The sequence below is a fragment of the Mytilus trossulus genome, chromosome 6 (assembly GCF_036588685.1).
Source record: "Mytilus trossulus isolate FHL-02 chromosome 6, PNRI_Mtr1.1.1.hap1, whole genome shotgun sequence".
NCBI lineage: Eukaryota > Metazoa > Mollusca > Bivalvia > Mytilida > Mytilidae > Mytilus > Mytilus trossulus.
The window spans coordinates 12319309-12335402 of NC_086378.1; the positions used below are offsets into that span (position 1 = coordinate 12319309).

The 16094-nt window shown below is 32.6% G+C and overlaps 1 protein-coding gene across 2 annotated transcripts; it reads right to left on the reverse strand.

Moving 5' to 3' along the window:
* Nucleotides 1–3234: 3234 nt before the first annotated feature.
* LOC134720805 (uncharacterized) lies at nt 3235–11010 on the reverse strand. Of its 2 annotated transcripts, none has more exons than XM_063583320.1 (7): nt 10786–11010; nt 9393–9443; nt 8739–8864; nt 6340–6475; nt 5759–5859; nt 4844–5026; nt 3235–4358 (listed from the first exon to the last, which is right to left on the reverse strand). In XM_063583320.1, exons 2-7 carry the CDS (start codon nt 9438–9440, stop codon nt 4323–4325), a joined length of 630 nt encoding a protein of 209 aa, XP_063439390.1. In that variant the 5' UTR covers nt 9441–9443; nt 10786–11010; the 3' UTR covers nt 3235–4322. The 2 variants fall into 2 exon arrangements, with proteins under 2 accessions (XP_063439390.1, XP_063439389.1); XM_063583319.1 differs by lacking the exon at nt 10786–11010 and adding an exon at nt 10244–10332.
* Nucleotides 11011–16094: the final 5084 nt, after the last annotated feature.

The window sequence follows — 16094 nt, forward strand, 5'->3', positions numbered from 1 at the left end:
TTCGGGACTACGGAATTTCATTTCTTTCTATTCGGGTTTTGGAATCAGACACCCCCAACCACTATCCCCTAAATTTATAGATTCTGGAACTAAAATACCACCGACTATTTCCAGAAATAATTTGAAATTACGGACCTACATGTAAACGTCAAAACTCCATTTTAATTCCCCTGTACCCATATCATATATACTTACTCTATAGATAGATCATATACATGTATCGATCTTATCTCATTCTATCCCTAGTTTGTTTACTCTTTGTCAGCATACAAGCGAGTTTAATATTTTGTAACTGAGACTGTATTATGGTGCTAGCCTTTATAGGAAAGCTTAATTCCCTTTTGCAAACAAAACTGTTACTACCGATGCTGCTACCGAATTGCTGATGGAGAAGGAATTGGAAGAAGACATTGATCATTGTGTTGATGATAATGTGCTACCTTTAGAAACACAGACTGCCCTGAAACGACTGAAATCTAGGAAAAGAGCATACATGAGTGGCGAGAGGTTGTGCGGTCTTGCCATGCTCCATGTCCATCGCGATAAGGATATCAGCAGACCAAAATTAAGATTCTAAAACAATTTGACTGAACCCACCATAGAAATAATTGGAAAACTCTACTGAATCGGTGTTTGTTTTATGTTCTGGCGGCAGACTTAAATTGATATTTGGATGATAATCTTACATACAAATTCAAATAAAGTTGTTAAAAATTTGGTATTAGTAAAAATCTTTAAATATGTACAATTTATATAAAAACTGTCCAAATTCAAAACATTATCAAACTCTCTAAAAATGCCTAAAATGCAGGATTTTGCACCATTCATTTCATACCCCCCAAAAAAAATTTTCGCCTCGCTTCGCTCGCCTCAATTATTCTGCCTCACTAAAATAAGATGCCTAGTTACGGCCTTGGTTCATGATAGGTAATCTATTCCATGACTTACTCAATTAGGAAAACATATATAATGGGTTCATGATAGTTTATCTGTCACAAGACTTACTCAATTGGGCACTCACTTAATGGGTTCATGATAGTTTATCTATCACATGACTCACTCAATTGGGAACACATATAATGGGTTCATGATAGGTTATCTATCACATGACTTACTCAATTGGGTACTCATATAATGGGTTCATGGTATAGGTTATCTATCACATGACTACCTCATTAGGTTCTCGTATAATGGGTTCATGATAGGTTAATTATCTATCACAGGACTTACTCAATTGGGAACTCATATAATGGGTTCATGATAGTTTATCTATCACATGACTTACTCATTTGGGTACTCATATAATGGGTTCATGGAATAGGTTATCTATCACATGACTTTCTCAATTGGGTGCTCATATAATGGGTTCATGGTATAGGTTATCTATCACATGACTTACTCATTTGGGTACTCATATAATGGGTTCATGATAGGTTATATATCACGAAAAAAAATCTTTAATTTTGCATTAAGATATATTTGATGACGTTCTTTCCATTAAAAATCCACTTTTTGATTGGGTTCCATTTATATTTCCTACAGAACTAGAAATTAAAGGTACAACAGAAACAGCTTCCTCTGCCTCAGTTTTAGACTTGTACCTCAAATTTGACATGAATGGTCATCTCAGACAGTACCTGAATCTATGACAAACTAGACAATTTCAATTTTGAAATTATCAATTTTCCTCACCTTAGTAGCAGAATACCATTTCCCCCTGCATATGGGATATACCTTTCCCAAATCATTCGTTTTTCAGGAGCTTGCAGAGTAGAAAGTTGATGAACCAGATGCACATCAAAGAACATCTCATCTTTCTGTGTTGATAAATATTCTGCAACAATTTCATAAATAATACACAATGGCTTTGAAATATGGTTCAAGGAACTGACATTGTTTGCCATCTTTCAATAACCAGTTATAATATTCTATTTCTTGTCTCTGTAATTAGTTATTTTTTTACTTTTTAGTCTATATTTGTTTTGTTTTTTTTGCTCTAGTGCTTTATTTGAATGCATTATTGTTTTTCATTGTTGACATATTTGATTGTTTTTATAATGATTAAGATTATAACACAATGTTGACTGCTGAAACCCTATTTTTGACATGTTTACCTATTATGTCTGTTAGTTTTGTTCACACATCCTTCTATTGTTAATATAACAGATTTTTTATGTCACATGCCATACAAGTGATAGGTTTAGCTAGCCATAAAACCAGGTTTAATCCACCACTTTCTACATAAGAACATGTCTTTACCATGTCAGGAATATTACAAGTGCTATCCATTGGTTTGATGTGTTTGAGCTTTCAGTGTCCATCATTGCAAAAAAAAACAATCTGTTTTGCTAAGATAAAAACTTGCATTTAAGAATGAGTTAAGCTTTTTTTTATTCAGTGTTTCCTGAAATAACAAAAAATAAACTCCCCTTTTTATTCATTGGTCAACAATCACAATAATAAATGCACAGACATTTCTGAATTTAAATAAACCAAAATATATGATTAAATGAGGCTCGCGGGTCGAAATTATTTTTTTTTTTTTTTATTAAATATAGGATTTCGATATATTTTTCTATAAATGAACCTTTATCTTATACATTAATCATAAGAAAAATGAAATAAAAAAATGGGGTCACCGTTCATTTACACTCAAAATCTGCCTTCAAAAGACACATACATTTTTGTTAATGTCCTTTTTTTCTGTTGAACTAATAGGAGAAATAGCGGTAATATCGAAATAAAAAAAGAACTTAATTACAGAAATCCCTAAAATTTTACAATTATTTAGTTTATGTACAGCTTATTTGAAAACAGCAAAAAAAAATATAGGTCAACAATGAGTTAAAAAAGATATTTCAATTTCAATGCAAAAAAATGGCATTTTTGCACCAAAGGGAGATAATCTGGAGTTTTTTCAATGATATCTACATTTTAAAAATCACCTGGGGCCAACACAAATTGATTTTTTGGAATAACGTTTGTACCATATTATAAAGTTACAACTACTAAAGGTATAATTAATAAAATTTGTAATGAAAAATAAATGTTTATTTTTTTTCTGAAAATCTTATACCCGCAAGCCTTCTTAATAATACTGGTTAATGTTCATAGAATGAAGCCAGGTTGTCAGCTCTACTTATTTTCCCACAGTCCTGTGTTTTGATTGGTTAATTTATGAGCTTCATTCCTTGCTTTGAAGGGGAGAGTGAAGAAGTACAAACAACTGCTGAATCACAATAATAAAAGTTTTTTAATAGATGCAAAGAGTACCCAGACTTTACCTGAATGTAACAAAATAACATGATGATAACAAATAAATAGTTCATAAATTATACTGAAGTAATAAAATAATATAAAAACATGTCATTATTTTAAAATTGCATATATTGTTTGAAAAGAAAATGTTTAGACATACAAGGTTTAAAGTTTCACATAGGAAGACTTTCTCAAGATTTCTATTGTAAAAGTGTAAAAAAAACCTTCAAAAAATGTTTACCTAACACTGCTTTTAAAAAACAAATCTGAAAAAACAAGAGACTGTACAGGATCATATGTCATGTCCCTATCAACAACTTTCAACCCAGAAGACAAATAAGTGTATCTTACCAAAGATGTATGTCAAAATATACATTCATAAATAAAAGACCGTAAAATATTGCACTATTATGCTATACTGTATAATTACACGTCTGTGAAACAAAAAATCTGATCAGACTTTTTTTTTTAAAGGTTAGTTCCTTCCTTAAACTCATCCAATCATCTTATAAGAATTTTTTTCAATGTTCTGGAAAGGGTTAAATTGCCAAAGAATTAGAGAAAATATTGTTCAACATTCTATATATATTTTGTACATTATGTACCCCTTAATGAAGACATACTATTTAATCTCATACTTCAATCTGTTGTCATATAATGAATCGATAGTCTTTAATACATATTAAAAATTTAAGTACTAAATATAACATGTCAATAATGTGCAACTTACATAAACATCAATAAGTTTCCAAAAACCTACTCCAAATTATAATGAAGTAGTATTTCTTGGAAAGGGAAACATAATATAATAATAAAATGCAGTTTTTTTATAGGTCTACATAAATAACTTACAAGTCTTGTAAATATCAGGCTATACAAGAAAAGTCTCATATAAACAATGGCACTAACTGGGCAAATACTGAGGTATTAATTACTGGTTAAATACCCAGAATATTAACCAATATCAATAAATATAACAAGATCAACATCCGACACAAAGTGTATGTACTTAAAAACAAGAACATGTATCATTTATATATATATTAGATGACATTACTGGATCTTTACTTTTCACCAGGTGCTCCGTCATATGGTGTAGACTACAATTAGAAAACATCTTATAGTTAATTGATTCAATAGAAGACCATATATGGATTTAGTTATTTTTTGGTGATGAGTTTACATATTTATATGTTCCTGATGAATATAATTCTAAAACATGGTATGAATGCACAAACAAAATTTTAGTGTTATAATTCTGTCATATCAATTTTATTTTCCTCCCAATATTATTATCTTTTACAGTAATATTTCAAATAAAATCTAACACTGACTGTTGTCAGTATTTATTCATAATACGACTAGTCATACTGTAAAAAGAAATTTTCATGGAGGATCCAATTTTATTTTTTTTGTGAAAAGAATATATCCACAAAATTAAAATCACCACAAAAGTATAAACTACATATAATATCACTTCCTTTAACAGGAAACCAGGAAATTAGATCTCCATGTAATCTAATAAAATATGAAAACAAAACCACGAAATTTTAACCCCACAAAAGTTAGTTTCTACAGTACTTACTATCAGTCTTACACCAAACATAGCATGAGTGTCATTTCTATGTGTGGCCAATGCAGATTTGAGTTGTCCATCATCTAACACACCAACATATTGTGCCACAGTTTTACATGATTCCATAGTAACAAACTGATCAGTCTGATGTAACTGGATTTTTGTTTCTTCTCCATGCATTGTACCTGGTGGCTGTTAAAAGAACATTTTTTTCATATAGCAGATTCTTAAATTTTCTTAATAATTTTCATGGACTGTGGATTCATTTTTTTTTTTAGGGTATCAATTTTCATCGAATGATAAAACTCACATTTTTGGTGGATATTTGATTTCTTGCTTTTGCCAATTTCAGAAAGCCTAAAGAAAATGTGTTATTCGTTAAACATTTGAAGTGGTAGTTTACCTGAAACCACAAAACCCACAAAATTTGGTATCCAACAAATAATAATGAATCCACAGTATGCTTGATTTTGTCTTCTAGGTAACTTTAGAAAACAAGACAGTAAAACATTTTTCTTTTTGTTGTATGCTGAAAACTGTGGTTCACCTATCAACAATAACTGGCACATCATAAGTTACAATGAAACCACAGTACTAACAGTCCATCTGATTAACCACAACTGGCACAAGCTTTAAGTGTCCTTTATTTGATCACAGGACCAGACTTTCTTGATTTTTGCACAAAAAATTTGAATAATGATATGAACCAAATTGGTTCAAAAATTTTCAAAAAGAGGAAAATTTCAAATTTTAACGGGAGGGATGGAAGAGGGTCTTAAAAGTGGGATATTTTGATTCCCGCCGGAAGAATCACATGTATGACCAATAGTTATTTTATAGACAGTGACTAGTTTCATATCATTAATAAACTTTATCAAAATTAAAATTAAACAACTATTATGACTATGTAAAAACTAAACTCACCATGTTTACTAGCTGTGTTATACCATTGACAATCGCAATGTAGTTATTGTTGTTATGGAGACGAACTTGGTTCTTGCCCTCATTTACAATAGTCCATAAAGCTAAAATAAAATTTACATGCACATTAAAATCAACAGGACTTATCTAATGCAGTATGGGTTTTGACACAATGTTAAAGGCTGTGCTGTGACCTTTAGTTGTCTCATGAGCAATCATAACACATCTTCTTTTTTATATGATCAAACACTTGAAGCAAGAGTAATATTCAAGGCTTTAAAAGTCTTGTTTTGGAATAACCACAATGAACAAATCTGAATTATTTATCAACCATAAATCTTTTTTCTCATTTGGCATCCAGTTTTGATAGAAAATCTGTTGACTAAGTCTGCAATATTCACTAGCATGAACTCACTGACTGTTGAATTATTAGTGACATCGCTGTTCAGGGGTAAATCCAGGCATTTTCTATATGTCCCTATTCAAATGCATTGATTGTCAAAACATAGGGGGGTTCAAACCCAGAACCCCCTGGATCTGCCACTGCAGTTTATAGTGAGGGTCCACTGGCTCATAATACCTACCGTTAGAAGCCTGAGGTCCCTCTTTACCACATCCATCAAGAACTGGTTGTTTAGTTTCTGACGACTCCACAATCTGAAGTGAGTGTCCACTTGCACGTGATACTAGCTGTACAACATTATTAGTCTGGAATGTTTCCTGAAAAAAAATATACCATATAAATCTACGATATATTTATGTAAATTTATTCAAAGCACAGCAATATTGTGTTTTCTTTGGTGTGTATCAATTTTCCCAGGAGTTGGGTGTTGATGTGGACTGTTGAACTGTATAATATTAATGATGATTCCTATTTTCTTTTTTATGTATTATTGTTTAACAAATTTAAATGATTATAACAAAATATTCATTTTAAAATAAAACCAGATGCTCCGCAGGGCATAGCTTTATACGACCGCAGAGGTTGAACCCTGAACGGTTGGGGCAAGTATGGACACAACATTCAAGCTGGATTCAGCTCTAAATTTGGATTGTGATTAAATAGTTGACACAGCATAGGTTTCTGACACAGAATGAATGTGTTCTAATGAACTTGAAATTTTTATTTTCTCTTAGAGCAATTCACTATGCTGTTGAATATTAATCCTCTCAAAAAAATATTTGAAGAAATTTTCTTTTTATTTATGAAATTTCAAATGAGAAAAATTGAACCCAATTTTTTTAATCACATCCCCCTTTCCCTTATTCCAAAACTAATTTTTTTAATCACATCCCCCTTTCCCTTATTCCAAAACTAATCTCAATTAAAAAGAGTTTGCAACAATAACTACTCATTTAAATACATCATAAAATATTAAGATGTAAAAATAACTGCTTGTTATCACTAAAGATTATTTTAATTTATCAGTTGGTAGTAAAAAGTGAATATACATTGTATATTGTATATAACAAAGATTTAAGTTGATTCTGAACAAAGAAAGATAACTCCAATTAAAAAAAAGATCTTGCTATTGCACAATATTGTGCAATTAGATATTTCTTGCTTACTATTCTGGACAAATAAAGATAACTCTAATTAAAAAAAATATTGCTATTTCACAATATTGTGCAATTAGATATTTCTTGACATTGCGCAATACTGTGCAATTGAAAAGACTTGCTATTGCACAATACTTAATATAATAATTTTAGATCCTGATTTGGACCCACTTGAAAACTGGGCCCATAATAAAAAACCTAAGTACATGTTTGGATTCAGCATATAAAAGAACCCCAAGATTTCAATTTTTGTTAAAATCAAACTAAGTTTAATTTTGGACCCTTTGGACCTTAAAGTAGACCAATTTGAAAACGGGACCAAAAGTTAAGAATCTACATGCACAGTTAGATTCGGCATATCAAAGAACCCCAATTATTCAATTTTGATGAAATCAAACAAAGTTTAATTTTGGACCCTTTAGGCCCCTTATTTTGTTGGGACCAAAACTCCCAAAATCAATACCAACCTTCCTTTTATGGGCATAAACCTTGTGTTTAAATTTCATAGATTTCTATTTACTTATACTAACGTTATGGTGCGAAAACCAAGAAAAATGCTTATTTGGGTCCCTTTTTGGCCCCTTATTCCTAAACTGTTGGAACCAAAACTCCCAAAATCAGTACAAACCTTCCTTTTGTGGTCATAAACATTGTGTTTAAATTTCATTGATTTCTATTTACTCAAACTAAAGTTATTGTGCAAAAACCAAGAATAATGCTTATTTGGGCCCTTTTTTGTCCCCTAATTCCTAAACTGATGAAACCTATAACTCCCAAAATCAATCCCAAACTTTCTTTTGTGGTCATAAACCTTGTGTCAAAATTTCATAGATTTTTATTAACTTAAACTAAAGTTATAGTGCGAAAACCAAGAAAATGCTTATATGGGCTCTTTTTGGCCCCTAATTCCTAAAATGTTGGGACCAAAAACTTTCAAAGATTTCTATTCACTTTTTTTAAAGTAAGAGTGCGAAAACTAAAAGTATTCGGACGACGACGCAGACGACGACGCCAACGTGATAGCAATATACGACGAAAAAATTTTCAAATTTTGCGGTCGTATAAAAAGAAGAAAATGCAAATATTTCACTGTGTTAAAAATCATTTGCACTAACTGTTTTATTCCTTATTGAAGATATTCAATATACCATGAATATATTTAATGAGGAGTGAAACCAGTAGGGTCCTTGTTGCTCTGAGCCTTCAGTTTTCTATGTAATTATGTCAACCGATCATCAAGGTGAGGTGATATATTGCTTTTCCTCTGTTTCTTCTCATGGCATCCTAAACAGAGTTTGGGGTGACATATTGTTATTTCACATTTCTTTTTTTGTCTTATTATTTTTCTTTCACTTTTTTTGTTCCGCTTATAAATACATATCTCAGAATTGTATTGGTCAAATCTAGTTACCAGTCTACCTACCAGTATATTTCCAGTCTCACACTGTTTGACAGTATGGTCAATCTGGTTACCAGCCCAATTCAGACCTTTTTCTACCTCTCTGCCTGCATGCTTCACTTCTTTCATGATTGATCCCAAAATTCCTGGCTAAAAGATAAAGAAATCTAAGAATGAGAGAGCTAATAAAATTGAGAGAGAAAATGGGGAATGATTCAATATATGTATGATACACATGTTTTTATTTTTGATAACAATATTGTTATTTTATCATGTTTATGGTATAAGATAAATTTATATTTGATCTATATACAAAAAAATGTCAGTGATAATCATGATAATCTTTCAGGGACGATTGGCGTCAAAATTGACAGCCAGTGATGTCATGAATTTTTGTGCTAACATTGAGGTTTCAAAGGGGGGATTCAATTAGGATTAATTGTAGTTCATCTTTGAATTCAGAATGGTCAGCCAGGTGGACAATATTTTTTCTATTTTCCTAATATCTGTTCTGAGTCTAAAGCTATCATATGCCATATCATAATGAATAAAATATGTTTAAAATCGAAATCATATATTATGTAATAATCCCCCAAAGATCTATAACTGTTGCCCATCTGAAAAAGGTGATAATATATAAATTATTTTATAATGTATTGACATTACAACTATACCTACTTTGGATGATTCACCTGTAGAAGGTGTTCCTTGGTCTTTCTGTGACATTGTCTATAAATAATTAAAAAAAATTAAACACATACTGCAGAAAATTAAATAAATTGCAATAATAGTAAATGTAGTAGCTTACCTACAAATAAAGCTACCCCCCTTTTTTTTTAAGGCAAAAATGAAATATATTAGAAGAAATTTTCCTTTTAATTTCTTAACTCTTGAGAACTAACAGTCCCCACTTTCCCATTTTGTTGTCAACCTTCCCCCCACCCTTTTAAAAAAATGTCAATCCCTCAAGATATGGTCATAATCTGAATTTAAATTCACCGTTTCAAAATCTAAAGGACTATGGGTAATCTCATTGTTCGTACACCAAATGAAAGAAAAGTCATGTCATTGGTTGAAATTCAATTGTTTAGAACGTTTTCCCGTTTTGGTGTACGCTATTGAAAATATTACCCAGAATGCATTAGATTCTGAAACAGCCTATTTCAAATGGAGTTTGCAACCATAAAAGTCTTAAAATATGACACACATAATCATGGCTTAACCATAGTCATAGTAACTTCTAAAAATAAATTGACAGCTAATCACATACCTTTTCGAAATGACCATAGTGGTGTTTTGTGCAAGATTAATCTTAAAGTCCGAAGAAACCTACAATATGTACAAGGGGCCTTCAAATATATATTCATAGTTTTTTTTTTTTTTGCCTTCTTCATACTTCATGTACTTTTAAAATCCAGTAGTCATTAAAATGAATTGTTTTGTTTAAAATTGTAGACAAAATTGCTATTTCAAAATTTCCATTTGGGAGCTTTCGTGGGAGAAAGCCCACACAAAATAGTGACAAGTACTTTGCTGAACATTATTGCTGTAGTGTTACTGAAAAATTTCCTTCAAAATTACAAATTCCAGGGCAGCCATCTGAAAACAGGTTGTCTGATACGTATGAAAATGTCAGAACAGATAGATCTTGACCTGATGAACAATTGGCCTCTTCAGAATCTAAAGCATCATGGGTAATTTCATTGTTCGTACCCCAAAGTGAAAATAACGTTACGTCATTGGTTGAATTTGCATTGTTTATTATGTTTTAAACCAATCAAAACGCTTTGATGTAAGCTTTTGAAAATATTACCCAGGATGCATTAGATTCTGAAACGGCGAATTTGACCACATGTTAGATTTGCTCTTAATAAAATGCTTTGGTTTTTGAGATGTTAGCCAAAATCTACAAGTTAACAGGCGACGACGGACGCCAAGTGAAGAGAAAAGCTCACTTGGCGCTGTGGGCCAAGTGAGCTAATAAACTGATACAGATGATATTTGCTCTCTTGGCACTATTATAAGCAAGGTGAGCTAATAAAATACAAAAATGATACAGATGACAACTTACCCTATATGATAGAATAACCTGTAAGATCTAAAAAGTAGTATGCAAAATGCGTAATTTTAACGTGTTCTTTCGATTTTTATAGTTTTACAGTCCAGTCAAGGTCGTTTGAAACCCGCATCATAATAGGATGACGAAGTTCCTTATGCAAAATGCGTTATTGCGACGTTTTCTTTCGTTTTATATAATTTTACAATTTCATTCATATAGGTCAAGGTCGTTCCTAATAAATAATTATTCGATCTAGATCACATGAATGTTTGTATCGCTATGAACTTTATACACTCTAACTTGGTACAGGATCGATGATTAATACTGATCAGTCTCTAGCATGAATGTCCAATTTCAACAAGTTTGTTAAGTCAGTCCGATTGTGTCAACACAGTACTCATGTACCAAACTTCAATACATGTACCCGACAACACCAACATCTGCATCAGTTCAGGAGATAGCTGATTAATTAAACCACATGCAAATCTGTTGAATCTAACAGCCCTGCACGTGTAGCTATGTTAATAAACTCGTCATAGTATTTGATACCAAGACTAAATTTTGTATATATACGCCAGACGCGCGTTTTGTCTTTTGAGGCATCAGTGACGCTCGAATCCAAAAAAGTTTTTTAAAAAGGGCCAAATAAAGTACGAAGTTGAAGAGCATTGAGGACCAAAATTCCTAAAAGTTTTGCCAAATCCAGCTAAGGTAATCTATGCCTGAGGTAGAAAAGCCTTAGTATTTCAAAAATTCAAAATTTTGTGAACAACAAATTTATAAATATAACCATATCAATGACAATTCATATCAGCACAAAAGTGCTGACTACTGGGCTGGTGATACCCTCCGGGAAATAAATCTCCACCAGCAGTGGCATCGACCCAGTGGTACTGAATGTAAATACATCAACATTAAATTAGCATGTACACCCATCTGCATTTACATGGATAATCCGTAAAGAGTCGGTTGATTCATCGCACAAATCTTTTGAAAGCGTGACGGGTCATTAATGCTGGTGTCATCAAGTATTTTGAAATTGGGTTTCACTTTGAAATAACTTGATTTATTTGATTTCGGCTTTGTGAAAAAGAAGTACTGGTAAACGGGATGTTGTTCGTCTCTCGTTTATCTCTAATAAAGATTTTACTATATATCATGTCTGGGTTCTAGGAAAGAGGGACGAAAGATACCAAAGGGACATTCAAACTCATAAATCGAAAATAAACTGACAACGCCATGGCTAAAAAAGAAAAGACAAACAGACAAACAATAGTACACACCATAGAAAACTAAACTAAAGATTCCGTCGTATAAAATCGATAAGTTTTTTTTGCCTTTGTGGGGATATTTCCGATGGTTAATTCCATGATAAAGTGTTTGATAGCTCCACTCCTAGGTAGAAATTGTGGTTGACTAGAGTTTACATCTACAGAGTACAGATACGTTCCCGTCTACTAATACTTTCTGCTGTTAAGTTGCCAACCAAGACTTCAAAAACCTGTGGATGTCTTCTCTGACTCCAAAGTGGTCTAGTTTATGGACGAGTCTGTTGTGGAGTACGGTGTCAAAGACTTTACTGAAGTCGAGTATTACAATAAGTCTGTTTGTTGCTTGGTATCTAAATATCTGCTTATTTCTTAAATTGTTATTAAAAGCTATGTTTCACATTATCTCTTTTACCAAAATCAATGTTGGAAGTCTGCAAGGATATTTTATAACATTGTAGGTGTTACATGATGTGTTTAAAAGTATGTGCTCCATTCTTTACACGGTACTGATAAAAGAGTATAACCAGTCTATTTTTTTACTGTTTTCGACCTATCTTCTTCCTTGAAGAGTGCTGGTATGTTAGCGGTTGTTAAATCGTGATAGACAAGTTTGTTTTAAGCATAATGTTCTGTCGGATATATATTTCAGATAAGGTAATACTTAATCTGCTGTTTCCTTTAACATTCTGCAAGATATTTTGTCTAGACTCCCTCAGCTTTATTGATATGTAGCTGTTATAGTAAGTTTGCTATTCCCTTTTCTTCAATAATGATGTCTTCAATCTTCTACTAGGTCCCATGTTTGGAAAAGAAGGCCATGTATTCCTCTGTAAAAACAGACTGGAATTGGTTGTTCAGTGCTTCTGCTTTGGATGTATCCAATCACGGTCTTCCTTAATTTGCCCATCTACATTTAGCGCTGATACACGGCCTTCTGTCCTGTTTTCTTGACTTTACATAGTTGGTATTTTATGGTTCTTCTAATACTTTTGAATTTTACCCAGTTTTTATCTTTTTGGTCTTTTTACTTCTGTTATAAAGCCGTTGTTTCTTACGCATAGCTCTCTAAATATCTCTCGTGATCCAGTGAATGTTCCATCTAAAAGTGCATGATTTCAGTGGTATATGCTCGTCCATGAGTGATGTAAGAAGGGTCTTAAATGATTCTCAACAAGTTTCGATAGATTTATCATTTGTCTTATTTATATATTCAGGGAATTCGGTCTGGTCTTTATAACTGGTATATTTCCTTTAACGTACAATTAAGAATGTGTTGCGTGGTTTCCTTTTTTGTTAGTTTAACTCTAGTTTTGATGTCCACAATTACTGCATTGTGGTCGATGTTGTTTGTTCGGGAGTCGGATTTGTGTAATATTTTGTTGTTCAAGGTTATGTACGTTTGTGATATTCAGCATGGTCTCATTTACCTCTAGTTTATACTATTGTGGCGATCGGATTGTATATGCACATTTCCACTGAATATCAGTGATTTCAAAATCATTGGTTAGCACTATATTGGGCAAGTTTTGGTTGTGAATGGGTCTTCCAAGTGATTCGTCCAGGTTTTGTAGTAATACAGCGTCATTGTTTGGTTGTCTATAGACACACGGGTGTATATGGGTTCCCTGTTCAATGATATCTCACAGTCTGACAGTGGCCAGAGTCACTTCTCCAGAGGATATAAGGTCTTTTCGCACCGCATTCAACACTTTCAGCTCCCTAATGGCCAGGTTGGAATGTTCTGTACGTCATTGCGACATATGTCATAAAGTTCTGAATCAAGAATCTCGGAGCTAGGCATTTGTTTGTCTAGATGGCTTTTTGTTGCATGTTTAATGTATGGTTTATACAAGTTTAGCATTGATATGAATTGCTGAAGTTTAGATTTATGCACTTCGTAAATTTCTGCAGTTCATATAAAGGAGGCGAATGGTACTACCTTTTGATTTAGTATCTTTAGGTTGGTATTCTTGACTTTTTGAGTTGATAGTTTCTTCTTCCTCGTCTGTGTTGACGTCAGTCAGCGACGTTCAAGTGCTCTATGATATTTTGCAACTAGTTTACTGCATACTCCACATGGGTTTTTTATTTGACCAGGGTGTGTTTGTACATCCCCTGTGGTGAAGACAAGTAGGAATGCTAGAAATGCTACAGGTCTTTTACATGTAAATATCGAATTTGTATTTGAACAGTCAATTTCTCTTTTACAAATAGTGCAGCATATGACTGATAGTGACAGGGCACCAAGAGTGAAGGTAACTGCTTGTAAAGTGGTCTTCATGAAATTTTAAAGTTGTGAAATAATTTATCATTGATTGTTTCTGCCTGTTTCATATTTCCAATTTGTTTGAAGTTTAACATGTTCATCATATTAAAAAAATCGTAGAAGTACTCACGTTTTTTGGTCCAGCGAGGCGTCACCAGGGGCGAAAGTTACCAACCCAGAGTAAAGGAGAGGTTCCAACTTTATTCTCCCATTTAAATGCATTGATCATTTAAAAAAGAGGGTTCCAACCCCCGGGACCCACTACCCTCATGGATCCGCCACTAGACTCCCCATTGTAGATCAAATGTTTTTAGTACGATAAATGTTTGTTTACATATGATATAATCCTGGAGGGTCAATGGACGATTGTTGATGGTAGGCACTATATATTTTTTTACTTTAACGATTTGTATGAAAATTCAACTATGTATTCGATCTGCACTAATGAAGTAATATATTGTTTAAATAATATCGGATGCAAACATTTCTCAGTGAAAAATAGAGCTGCCATGTTGGATGACAACAACTCACTCAACTGCAGTACCAAAAATTGCTACATAACGATACAGACCAATCTACTCAAGAAATTTATGTGCTACAGTACATAATCAACATGATTTAGATCAAAAGAAACAAGTTTAAAAAGATCAGGTAAAGAAATATCACCCCAAAGAATATAAATCACTAGAGTAAAAATTAAAGTAAAAAGAAGAGCAACTCAAGATAAAGGAAACCATACTTAATAGAAAAAGATGAACAACTGAAAATAAAAGAAGACCTACTTAATGACAACTCAAATGAGAAAACAAGAATTTTTGATAGACTATTCAAAGCCGAAAGTAGAAACCTAGAACTAGAACAATCTCCCAAAAACTCTTAAGCAAAGTTTAGACAGTTCAGTAAATAACCAAGCCCACAATGATGTCAAGACAATATACAACAATATACATAAACAGACATTTGAAGAGCTTTTCAAAGGTATACATGAAAGAGTTACTGAGTATGTCATGAAGAAGAAAAAAATGACCGAGAGCTTAGCAGACTACAATTTTTGGGAATAAATAGTCACCAGCAATGCAAGAGCAACATATGACGATAGAGTTCCAACACGTTTAATTCAACACAATGTTAACTACGCAAATCCACATTCTCAAAATTACCCGTATTATACCAACTATTCCAGAGATAACATTATTCCATTTACCAATTTTAATGAAACATCACATTATCAGTGGGGTAATGGTGTGACTTACAACAACGTTCCTGTCGATAGTCGTGATCCTTATTATCCACATTATCACAATTGTTATATTTTTTAAGACAATAGTTATATGGGGACTTCCCGGAAACAAGAACTTCAGATAATAATATACACGATAACTGGTGGGGCAATGTTGGGACCTACCACAAAGTCCCCCCCTGAAACCGTTCATCATTCTTATAACCAGCATTCTACGGAACATCAAATTTGTTTTTCAAATTTGATTTTACTTACTCCGACTCAACAATCTAAAAATTCTTAATAAACTCATCATAGATACCAGGACTAAATTTTATGTATACGCCAGACGCGCGTTTTGTCTACAAAAGACTCGCGCTCGAATCCAAAAAAGTTTTAAAAAAAAAGCCAAATAAAGTTCGAAGTTGAAGAGCATTGAGATCCAAAATTTCTAAAAGTGTTGCCAAATACAGCTAAGGCTATGCCTGAGGTTAAAAAAGCCTTAGTATTTCAAAATAAATAAAAAAATTGTAAACAGTAAATTTATAAATATAACATGATCAAT